The sequence below is a fragment of the Dendrobates tinctorius genome, unplaced genomic scaffold, assembly GCF_039654945.1.
Source record: "Dendrobates tinctorius isolate UK_male_01 unplaced genomic scaffold, ASM3965494v1 ptg000046l, whole genome shotgun sequence".
NCBI lineage: Eukaryota > Metazoa > Chordata > Amphibia > Anura > Dendrobatidae > Dendrobates > Dendrobates tinctorius.
Window position 1 is genome coordinate 78,708,337 of NW_027361714.1, and position 12,388 is coordinate 78,720,724.

The window sequence follows — 12,388 nt, forward strand, 5'->3', positions numbered from 1 at the left end:
TGTATGTATGTATGTATGTATGTGTGTGTGTGTGTGTGTATCACCAACCAATCACGAAGCATCTTTCATTTTACCAGAGCTGTTCAAAAGAAGCTGAGCTGTGATTGGTTGCTATGAGCAACAGTTTTCCTTGCAACCAATCACTAAGCATCTCATTTCACCAGAGCTGGTTAAAAGTAGCTGAGCTGTGATTGGTTGCTATGAGCAAGTTTTCCCACTTAACAACATCTCAGCAGACACTGACATGGTGGGAGAAATCTAGCATCTTCGGGAAAATAAGCTCCCAGCCATTGTCTGCCCCCTGAAAGGAGCAGAGAGCACATGACAGAAATGAATCCCCCCCCCTCCCTGCCCATATCCCCATCACACATCCTCCATCCCGTAGGCACATTTTCCCTCTTAAAGGGATCATTGGTATGGAAGTCAGAGCAAATCCATCAAGCGCTTTGGTTCCCACCCCAGGCTCTCTTAAAGGGATATCCTGTATGGAAGTTAGGGCAAATCCCTCAACACTCTGATTCTGACCCCAGGGTTCTATTAAAGGGATAATTGGTATGCAAGTCACGGCAAATCCACTCAGCGCTCTGGTTCTGATCCCAGTCCCTCTTAAAGGGATCCCCGGTATGCAAGTGAAGGCAAATCCACTCTGCGCTTTGGTACTGACTCCAGGCCTCTCTTAAAGGGATCTCCGGTATGGAAGTTAGGGTAAATCCCTCAGTGCTCTGATTCTCACCCCAGGCTTCTTTTAAAGGGATCATTGATATAGAAGTCAGTACAAATCCACTCAGCGCTCTGGTTCTGACCCCAGGCCTCTCTTAAAGGGATTCCTGGTATGGAAGTTAGGACCGTTCCACTCAGCGCTCTGGTTCTGACCCCAGGCTGACGGGATGATGTGGGATATTAGGAGTAGTAGTCTAGTGGCTCTGGCTGATGGGATGATGTGGGATATTAGGGGTAGTAGTCCGGTGGCTCTGGCTGACGGAGTGATGTGGAATATTAGTGGTAGTAGTCCGGTAGCTTTGGCTGACGGGATGATGTGGGATATTAGGGGGAGTAGTCCGGTGGCTCTGGCTGACGGGATGATGTGGGATATTAGTGGTAGTAGTCCGGTGGCTCTGGCTGACGGGATGATGTGGGATATTAGGGGGAGTTGTTGTGAGTTCATTTTCCCCTTCACCATTGAGGTCTGATGAACTCCCTCTTCTGGTGAAGGAAGGTAGTGAGGCTGATTACCAAGCACCTGGGCAGGATGATGATGACTGGGTGACGGGAATTACTGACTGGATATAAGGCAGCCGACGCCCTTCTGCCTTGCTGGTGATCTCTCTGAGGAATTCTAGGAGACCAGTCTGATACCTGCTCCTCAAAAGCTAAGTTTTCTGCTCTACTTTTTGCATTTGTGTTTTGTTTTGCATTGTTTTCCTTGATTTCTGCCATTCCCTGCTGGGGTGAGCTGAATTCCTTTTTGCTCTGTCTTCAGAAAATACCTGAGTACTGATATAGTCTTTTTGAAGCCTAGCGTCTTCAGGGTTTTTTTCGCTATCAGCTGTTGGCTCTTGTTTTGATAGGGTTTTGGCGGATTACAGACAGCAGCTTTTCTATCCTGTCCTATCTAGTTAGCTTGGGCCCCATCATTTGCTCAGCCTATCTTTCTATCTGTGTGAGTGTTTTTTCATCTTGCTTCACCGTCAATATATGTTGGGGTCTGCCTATTGCTTTGGGGTCTGCTCTGGGGCAGTTTAGATTTCCCTTTCTGTCTTTAGGCTATGTAGTTCTCCGGCTGTGATCGAGGGGTCTTGGGCACCGTAGGAACCCCCCACGGCTACTGCTAGTTGTTGTTGATAGGTTCAGGGGTCTGCACTCCGATAGCTGCCAACTTCTCTGGTTTTCTGGACTTAGCTAGTATTTCTGTTTTTGCCTCCTACGGTGACTCATTCATAACAGGGAGTAGTCTGGCGTCTGTGACAGGATGATGTGGGATATTAGTGGTAGTTGTCTGGTGGCCCTGGCTGACGGGATGATGTGGGATATTAGGGGTAGTAGTCCTGTGGCTCTGACGGGATGATGTGGAATATTAGGGGTAGTAGTCCGGTGGCTCTGGCTGACGGGAAGATGTGGGATATTAGGGGTAATAGTCTGGTGGCTCTGGCTGATGGGATGATGTGGGATATTAGGGGTAGTAGTCCGGTGGCTCTGGCTGACGGGATGATATGGGATATTACAGTGAATGTGGGTATGTGGAGTGGGCGGGGCTCTACATTCAGGTATATATATATAATATATATACATTATAATTAGTTATAACTAACCGTAGTTAGTTGCAGTGCCGGGCTCTTCAGCTAGTTACTATTAATAGAGATGAGAGTGAAGTCAGGACATATAGGTATGTCATGGCGACCGTGCGTGGCACAGGAACTGTGCCAGTGCGATCGTCACCGGGAACTTGACGTACGTGATAGCTGAGCCCTAGATGTTACAGCCAGGAGTGGTGCCTGTACCACTCTTGGCTATTTAACCCCCTAAATGCCAGCTTCTTTAGCAATGACCTTTTGTGGCTTACCCTCCTTGTGGAGTGTGTCAGTGACTGCCTTCTGGACATCTGTCAAGTCAGCAGTCTTCCCCATGATTGTTGAGCCGACTAAATGACCTTTTTAAACGCTTAGGAAGCCTTTGCAGGTTTTTTTTTGTTAATTATTCTAATTTACTGAGATAATGATTTTTCAGTTTTTCATGGCTGTAAGCCATATTCATCAACATTAACAGAATAAACACTTGAAATAGATCACTCTGTTTGTACTGACTCTTTAATATATGAGTTTCAGTTTTTGTATTGAAGAACTGAAATAAATTAACTTTTTGATGATATTCTAATTTAGTGAGAAGCACCTGTAGGAGGCTGGGAGAAGGAGGGGGCTTCCTTTCCCATCAGAGGTTGACTTCCTGATCTGTCAGCTACGGTGGCCTGTTAGACCTTGCCAGGAGCATGATCTAAGAGGCTTCTGTCAGTGTAATACTGACATGCATAATTCCATCACATACGGGGTATCTGTATTCTCATGAGAAATTGCACAACAAATTGTATTGTCCATTTTTTTTCTGTTACCCTTGTGAAAAGGAAAAATTTGGGGCTGGAGCAACACTTGCGAGAAAAAAATATTTTTTAATTTTCACGGCTCAATGTTATATAATTCCGTGAAGAACCTGTGGGTTCAATGTGCTCACCACACCTCTAAATAAATTCCTTCCACTGTCCATTTTCTTTTGATACCCTTGTGAAAATTAAAAACATTGGAGCTAAAGGAACATTTTTATGGGAAAAAAGTAAAATTTTAATTTTGTGTTCCACATTGCTTTAATTCATATGAAGCACCTGAAAGGTTAATAAACTTCTTGAATGTGGTGTTGAGCACTTTGAAGGGTGCAGTTTTTAAAATGGTTTCACTTTTGGGTAGTTTAAAAAATGATGCTGATGTAAAGTAGACATGTGTTTAAAGGGAATCTGTCACCACATTTTTCGAGTATTAGCTGCTGGCACCGCCATCAGGGGCTTATCTACAGCATTCTGTAATGCTGTAGATAAGCCCCCGATGTAACCTGAAAAATAAGAAAAATGAGTTATATTATACTCACCGGGGGGGGCCTCTCCCGGTGCCTGATGAGGGCAGAGCAGAGTACTGCAGTGCGCAGGCATCGGGAAAGGTCAGAGAGGTACGGCGCCTGCACACTGCAGTACTCTGCACTGCCCTCAACAGAGGGCGCTTGCGCAGGAGCCACAACAGGCAGCAAATAAGAGGACGCCACCGTTAGAAGATGGGAGGCGCCTGACTGGACCGCGACAACCATCGGACCAAAACCGGACCCGGACCGCCCCTGGGCGAGTATAATCTAACTCATTTTTGTTATATTTCAGGTTACATTGGGGGCTTATCTACAGCATTACAGAATGCTGTAGATAAGCCCCTGATGGCGGTGCCGGCAGCTGAGACTCGAAAAATGGGGTGACAGATTCCCTTTAAATATTATTTATGAACTATTTTGTGCAATATAATTAACTATCTGATTTAAGGGCATACAAATTAAAAGTTTAGAAAATAGCAATTTTCAAATATTTGCCAAAATTGCAATATTTTCACAAATAAATAGAAGACTATCAACCTACATTTGCCACTAGCATAAAGTACAATGTCTGACGGGAAAAAAAAGCTATTTCAGAATCACTGGGATATATTGAAGCATTCCACATAAAGTGAAACTGGTCAGAATAGTCACATTTGGACTGGTCAGGAAGGTGAAAACAGGCTCAGCAGTGAAAGGGATGTTAAACACCTTTTGATAGTTTGAGCCCTGTTCGAAATTTTGCATTGGAGCCCACAAGCTTCAATTTACACCACTGGTTGCATTTCCTTCCTGCCTCTCTCTAAAGTACAGTTTGCTAAAAACAAAAACCATTGTGAATTAATAATTAGAATGTAAATGTAATTAGAATTATTTTATTCTGTTATTCCATTAATGCATTACAACCATTATATCTTCCTATGCAACACAGGAAATTAGAGGTGAAGTTTGGGGATTTTCATCTGATGTCATGTGCTTTGTTAATGGACATTTCATAGGAGATGAAAAAGCTCTCAAAATCTGGGCAAATGACACGTGGGGTTACAAGGACTACAGACCCTTGGCACTGTACAAGGCTCTGGCCGAGGACTTTTACACCAAGTACATGAGAAATACTAAGGTTAGTGGATTTATATCATTATTCTCCAGTTTAATGTACAGATGTACCATATAGATATGTACCTATACAATATAATGAATGCATATTCCAGACTTGCTTGGCTGCTGATGCTTAATATGCTTTCAACCATTGAAAGTTGTTATAATATGACTTGAAAAATCAATTCCAAGGATCTAGTGGTTAGTTCTGGTCTGAAAAACCACTGCTGAGCGTGCATGTGTGTAGGGGTCACTAAATTATCTATAACCCAGAATGTTATGTGTACTGAGGAAATCATCCAGCCCGTGTATAAAAGCTGTTATAGTGTCTACCATTGCTACTTCTTGTGGTCGGCATTCCACAGTCTGACTGCTCTAACTGTAAAGAACACTTTCCTATTTAGCTGCTGGACTCGCCTTTCTGTCACCCGTAATAAGTACCTGATGGTCCTTAGTATGGTCTTTGGATGAAGTAAGTCATGTGCCAGTCCTCTGTACTGATCACAAATATTTTCTAAGCTAAACAAGCCCAAGCTTCCATAATGAGAGGCCTTGCATCCCTTGTAATAATCTAGTTGCAGCCTTTGAATTAATTTTAACTTCTGAATATCCTTTTTATAATGTGGAGTCCAAAACTGGATCCCATATTCTAGATGTGTCCTCACCAGTGATTTATAAAAGGGTAACAATACGTTGGGATCGCAGGATTTTCTCTCTTTTTATACATCCTAAAATCTTGTTTGCTTTTGTGGCTGCTCCTTGACATTGAGTACTACTGCTCAGCTTACTTGTAACCAGAATACCCAAGACCTTCTCCTGCTCTGTAGTCCTGAGTATACTCCCATTTAATGTATATGCAGCAATAGGATTACTCCGCCCGAGGTGCATTACTCTACATTTATCCACATTAAGGCTGTGTTCACACACAGCGTTTTTTTTAGCGGTTTTTACCACGGTTGTCACTATAAAACCGCTATAAAACCGCTAAAAATAAGCTTCCCAGTCATTTCTATGCATTTTGCACTTTTTGTGCACATTGATGCGTTTTTTACCGCGAAAAAAACGCATTGCGGTAAAAACCGCAGCACGCTAATTAATTTTGCGGATTTTTCCGCGGTTTTGGCTTCTTCCATGAGTTTTGAAACCGCTGCGGAAAAAACGCATCAAAACCACGCAAAAAACGTGCAAAAACCGCCGCGGAAAAATAGGTGCGGTTTCTGGGAAGGAAGTCAGGTTTTCAAGCAGAAATTTTCTGCTACGTGTGCACTTAGCCTAAACTTCATTTGCCAAGTGTTTGCCCATTCAGACATCTTATCCAGATCATTTTGCAATATTGTACTGTCAAGGTCAGATTTTAATATCCTTCATAGTTTGGTATCATCAGCAAAGGCTAACACTTTACTCTCAATCCCATCCACAAAGTCATTAATAAAGAGGTTAAAAAGTATCGGTCCTAGCACAGGTCCTGGTGGTCCCCACTCCTGACTCTATCCCATTTAGAGAATGTACTATGTTTCCTGTCATTCAGCCAATTTCTTACCTGTCTGCATATACAGTAGTGACCAAAAGTTTAGCTTTTTTTGTGCTTTCTTCTGCCTGGTTGCCATTTTCCTGGTGATTTTAGTAAACTGGAAGCAAATGTTTGTCAGCTGTAAGGATGAAAATTGTGTTTGACATTGTTTTATCCCTTTATGTGTTTTTTTCAACACTCGGACCAAATGTTTTGCATATTTTGCCATGGGTAGTAGAATATTTGGGTAGTCATTTGTAGTGGATTTTTTTTGTTTGTTTGTGTGTTTTTTAGGTTAAAACATTGCAAAGACAAAGCCAAATGTATCAACAAATGTCAGGAAACTTATTATTATGAGAGTATAGTCAGGCAAAAGCCTAAAAGAGGTAGCTAATGAATTCAATTGCTCTCAGAGTCAAGTGTCACATATACCGTATATACTCGTGTATAAGACGAGATTATCAGCCCATTTTTTGGGCTGAAAGTCCTCCTCGCGTCTTATGCACGAGTCATATACCTGGTGGTCGGCGGAGGAGGGGGAGTGGGGGTGTCAGAGATCATACTTACCTCCCAGCGCAGTCTCTGCAGCCCCACGCGCATATTCATGAGTGTAATGAGCGGTATCACGTGACCTCTGAAGGCAGGAAGGGAGACGGTGGAGAAGCGAGGCTGCAGAGACTGCGCCAGGATGGGTGAGTATAGCGATAGTCACCTGTCCCCCGGTCCATCGCTGCTCACGCTGACTGCTGCTTCCTGTGTCCATGACGTTTAGGCAGCAGGGGGAGCGGTGACGTGGTTAGTGCACGCCGCGCCCTCTGCTGGCTGAACAGTCACTGACAGAGGATGCGCAGACAGTGGTGAGCAGCGATGGACCCCGGACAGGTGAATATCTCAGGTGCCGGGTCCTGAGCAGGAGAGGTGGGTATGGTATTTTTTTTGCAGCAGCATATGGGGGAAATTCTATGTTTCTATGGGGCAGCATATGGGGGCATATTCTATGGAGCAGCATATGGGGGCATATTCTGTGAGACAAGCATATAGGGGCATATTCTATGGAGTAGCATATGGGGGCATATTCTATGGGGCATCTTATGGGGCAGCATATGGAGGCATAATCTATGGAATATCTTATGGGGCCATAACCTTTATGGAGCACTATATGGGGCATATTATTCTATGGAGCATCTTATGGGGACATTATTAACCTTTGTGCAGCATGATATGGGGTGTATTTTGTATGGATCATCTTATGGGGCCCATCTTGGACTGTATGAAGCATTATATGCAGCTCCTTATTCAATATGGATATTTAAAAACATTTAACCTACTGATGTCTCAGTTAATTTTACTTTTATTGGTATCTATTTTTATTTTTTTGAAATTTACCAGTAGCTGCTGCATTTTCCACCTGTCATGATCCCAGTGCAGGTTTTGAGCTGCACGTCAGGGGTTAATGTCTGGAGCTAAGTGCAGGTTTTGACCTGCACACCTCAGGATAATAATTGTGGCCTCTTTTTGGTTCTGGGAGAGATTCTTAAACCCCTGGGAAGCTCCAATCCCTGTCAGTTATACTTTTGCTTTTGGCCGAGTGTGGTGACCTCCGTGTGCCTGTGCCTGTTCGTTGTTATAGCTTGTTTATATGGTTCTGACCCGGTTCTGTTCCCCGTTGTGAGTTTGCCTATTGATTCTGTACTGCGCTACCTTCTATGTGTATGACTCGTTGCCTGTTATCTGACTACTCTCTGCTCGCCCCTCTTGTACCTTGCAGCTATCTCTGTGTATGACTCATTGGCTACGTCCTGACTATCCTCCCTGTCTATGCCCCTTGGCAGGCCCGGATTGGTAATATAACCAACCGGGCAATTTCCCCCTGGGCCGCTGTCATGTGGGCCGCAGGCGGCAGCGCCCGATCACCTGGCCGCTTGCCAGCTGATCCAGCCACTGGCCTGGCTGTTGCTCCTGCCACCGGCCCTCTGCGAGCACGGCGGTTATAGTTTCCAACCCTCCCGCACTGCAGGGAGATAAGCCGCCACGCCCCCCCCACGCACTACATCCTCCCCCGCAGCCACTCACAGCGTCGCTTGCCTGCTCTCTTCTCTGTTCACAGGACCTGTGATGAGGTCACAGGAGGGGAGGAGTCAGGGGGTCACATGATCAGGAGCCTTTGTCCAGACCCCTGATCATGTGACCCCTGACTCCGCCCCTCCTGTGACCTCATCACGGGTCCTGTGCGCTTAGCCTTGCCTCTTGGTGTCTGCAAGACTCTGCTGTGCTGTTGCCATGGTGCTGGATGAGGTAAGTATGTGTGGGGTCAGGAGGGGTTTACAGGGTAGATGTAGCAGAGCTGTGTGTGTACGGAGCGGAGCCGCGCGTGTACGAGGTGTACGGAGCGGAGCCGCGCATGTACGAGGTGTACGGAGCGGAGCCGCGCGTGTACGAGGTGTACGGAGCGGAGCCGCGCGTGTACGAGGTGTTCGGAGCGGAGCCGCGGGTGTACGAGGTGTTCGGAGCGGAGCCGCGGGTGTACGAGGTGTACGGAGCGGAGCCGCGCGTGTACGAGGTGTACGGAGCGGAGCCGCGCGTGTACGAGGTGTACGGAGCGGAGCCGCGCGTGTACGGGGTGTACGGAGCGGAGCCGCGCGTGTACGGGGTGTACGGAGCGGAGCCGCGCGTGTACGGGGTGTACGGAGCGGAGCCGCGCGTGTACGGGGTGTACGGAGCGGAGCCAAGTGTGTACAAAGCGGGCTTTTCCCACGGACACAAGAGTACATGGCGGAGCCCCGAGGAGCATTTTAAAACACACACGACGTTCCACTTGAAGTGATATGCTGGAAGCTGACCGGAAATGAGATAATTTCTTGAGGAGATTGTGACGGAACCAGGAATGCTTCAGATCCATCACCGTGTCCTCCTCCAACAGCGCAGACAGCAGGATCGCCTTGGAATCGGGGATGCCGGCCATATGAGCGGATCATGATATGTCCTGCACCGGGAGGCTCAGGTGGGCACTACAATGGGAGCTGGGCTGCTATAGTATCTTTATAGAATCATTCTTTATTTCTTTCTCTCTTTTTCTTTCTCTGTTCTTTCTTTCTTATTCTCTGTTCTGTCTTTCCCTCATTTTCTTTCTCTCTCTGTTCTTTCTCTCTCTCTAATCTTCCTTTTTTCTTTCTCTCTCTCTGTTCTTTCTTTCCCCTCTTTCTTTTTCTTTTTCTTTCCTCTCTTTCTTTCTTTTCTTTCTCTGTTCTTTCTCTCTTGCTCTCCTTTCTTTCTCTCTCTTTTTTCTTTTTTCTCTCTCTCTTTGTTTTCTCTCTTTCTTAGTGCCAGTCAGTGTGCCCATAATGCCAGCCACTGTGCCCTCAGTACCAGTCAGTGTGATCAGCAGTGCTACATGGGTGTGACTAGTGGCGAAATGGGTGTGGCCGGGCATGGCCTAAAATTTGCGCGTGCCACAGTCTTTGTCCCTCTTTCCCTTCTTCAAAAGTTGGGAGGTATGATAGGGGCAGCTATGACCAGGGGGTCTGGTTGCCTAATGGATAGCAGTTCTGCCAGGAATTCTGTCACCGTGCGTACAAAAGGGGACAGAGCTTTGGGAGGAGTAGTGTACCTAAAAGCAATAAATAGGACTGAGCTGAAATACTGGGCACAGCTCTGACTACATGTTATATAGTCGTGTTAATCTCTCACTTCTTGTAACCTACAAGTGTACAAAGATATTATATAGTCACCATGTGACTAGTGGGCCTGTGTAACTTCAAATGCCAGGGCTGAATTTTAGTCCCAGTCCAGCCCTGCCCCTCGGTAACTTTTGTCTCGCACTTACCCTGCTAGGAGTTCTCTGGCAGCTCCTAGCTCTCTGGAGTTTAGGCCACGCCCCCAGCAGTCACGTGCTTCAGGTCCTGCTGTTCTGAAATACGCACCTATTCGGCTGCTGTCCGCTCCACAGGTATCTTTGAACACAGTTCGCTTTACTCAGGACGCGCGCACTGGCTCAGTGAGCAAGCTCAGTGCGGTGTTCCTGACACCTCCCTAGGCTTATACGTGAGTCAATAAGTTTTCCCAGTTTTTGTGGCAAAATTAGGGGGGGGGGGGGGGTCGGCTTATACACGAGTATATACGGTAATAAAGAAAGAAAAAGAAGGTTATGGAACAGCTAAGAAACCTACAAGTGGACGACCACGGAAAACTTCTTCCATAGTTGATCACATCAAATCAAAAGTGCTGTACAGATTTCACACAAAATGAACTAAGAATATGAGGTCAAAGTGATTTGCCAAACTGTGGGGCGACGGCTCAGAGCAGTAGGGTTGAATGCACAAGTTCCAGTCAAGAAACCTTTAATCTCTGCAGAGAACTGGAAGGTCCGACTTGAGTTTGTCAAAGAACACAGCCAATGGAAAGTGACAGATTGGTTTAAGGCAGGGGTGGACAATTAATTTTCCTGAGGGGCCCATGAGAGACCATGACTGTTGTGGAGGGCTGAACCAATAGCTTGAAATTAATTCTACTCAATATTAATTTATTAATATAAATGGTATCTATTAATATTGAGCAGAATTAAGTATGCTGACATTCCCTATATATCTTTAACCCCCCCTCAGCCCCTTATATACAGCATGAGCCTCACACAGCCTACTACATATGCGGCATGAGCCTCACACAGCCTCCCCATATACAGCATGAGCCTCCCAGAGCCTCACTATATACAGCCTGAGCCCCACACAGCCTCCCCATGTACTGCATGAGCCCCAGTTTCCCCATATACTGCACGAGGCCCCCACAGCCTCCCCATATACTGTATGAGGCCCTCACAGCCTCCCCATATACTGATTGAGCCCCAGTTTCCCTATATACTGCATGAGGCCTCACACAGCCTCCTGTTATGAATGACTCACCGAGGAGGAAAAAACCTTAACAAGCTAAGCCCAGAAAAACCAGAGAGGTTGGTAACTATGCAGATTGAAGATCCCTGATCCTAACCACACAACTAGCAGCAGCCGTGGAGCGTACCTACGATGAACCTAGACGCCTCATCACGGCCGGAGGAATAAATAAGCCTAAAGCAAGAAAAGGGGAAAACTAACTGCCCCAGAGCAGACCCCAAAGGAATAGACAGCCCCCACACATGTATTGATGGTGAAACAAGATGAAAACACAAACACAGGCAGGAAAATAGGCTGAGCAAACGATCTGGCCCAAACTAACTAGAAAGGAGAGGAAAGGAAAGACACTGTCTGCAATCTGCCCAAAACCCTACAAAATAATGTCCAACACTTCTGATAACAAAATTAACCCTGAAGTCACTAGACTTCTCCCACTATATCAGCACTCTGAAATATTCTGAGACAGAGCAAAAAGAGGCCAATCTAATAAGGGACAAAAAGCAAATTGGCAAATACAGATAAATAAGAGTGGAAATTCAGCACAGCCCCAGCCGGGGCTGGCTGACCACACAAAAAACTGAATAGAACAACAAAATCAAGTGTGAACATTAGCAGAAAAACTTAGCTTGAGCTGACTGGAACAGAGCTGAGAACCAAGACCTGACAAGCAGAAGGAATCACCAGCACCAGAGTAGGCGCGTTGGCTGTCTTAAATCCAATCTGAGATTCCTGAGGTCCAATCGTCATCCTCATTATCAGGTGGCAGATCTCTACTGATTAAATCAGCCTCACTACCTCCTGTTACCACCAGAGGGAGCCTGGAAGGAGAACTCACAACTGGTAGACCAGAAAATGAACTCACAACAGCCTCCCCATATACTGCATGAGCCCCACACAGCCTCCCATATACTGCATGAGGCTACACACAGCCTCCTATATACTGCATGAGGCTACACACAGCCTCCTATATACTGCATGAGGCCCATATAGCCACCCCATGTACGGCATGAGCCCCAGTTTCCCCATATACTGCAAAAGGCCCCACACAGCCTCCCATATACTGCATGAGCCCCACACAGCCTTTTTACATATACAGCATGAGCCCTGTAGTCTCTCCACATACTGAATGAAACACACACAGCCTCCTATATACTGCATGAGGCCCCACACAGCCTTCCATATACTGCATGAGGCCCCACACAGCCTCCCATATACTGCATGAGGCCCATACAGCCTCCCCATGTCCTGCATGAGCCACAGTTTCCCCATATACTGCATGAGG

At 46.1% G+C, this 12,388-nt stretch overlaps 1 protein-coding gene across 5 annotated transcripts in view; it reads left to right on the forward strand.

The window, feature by feature from the left end:
- Nucleotides 1-12,388, forward strand: part of PPIL6 (peptidylprolyl isomerase like 6) — a 252,837-nt gene that overhangs the window by 148,366 nt on the left and 92,083 nt on the right. For all 5 annotated transcript variants that reach the window (XM_073576038.1, XM_073576037.1, XM_073576034.1 and 2 more), the window contains one exon: nucleotides 4,547-4,735. In XM_073576038.1, the coding sequence (XP_073432139.1) occupies nucleotides 4,547-4,735 (189 nt within the window). The remainder of the gene's footprint in view (nucleotides 1-4,546; nucleotides 4,736-12,388) is intronic.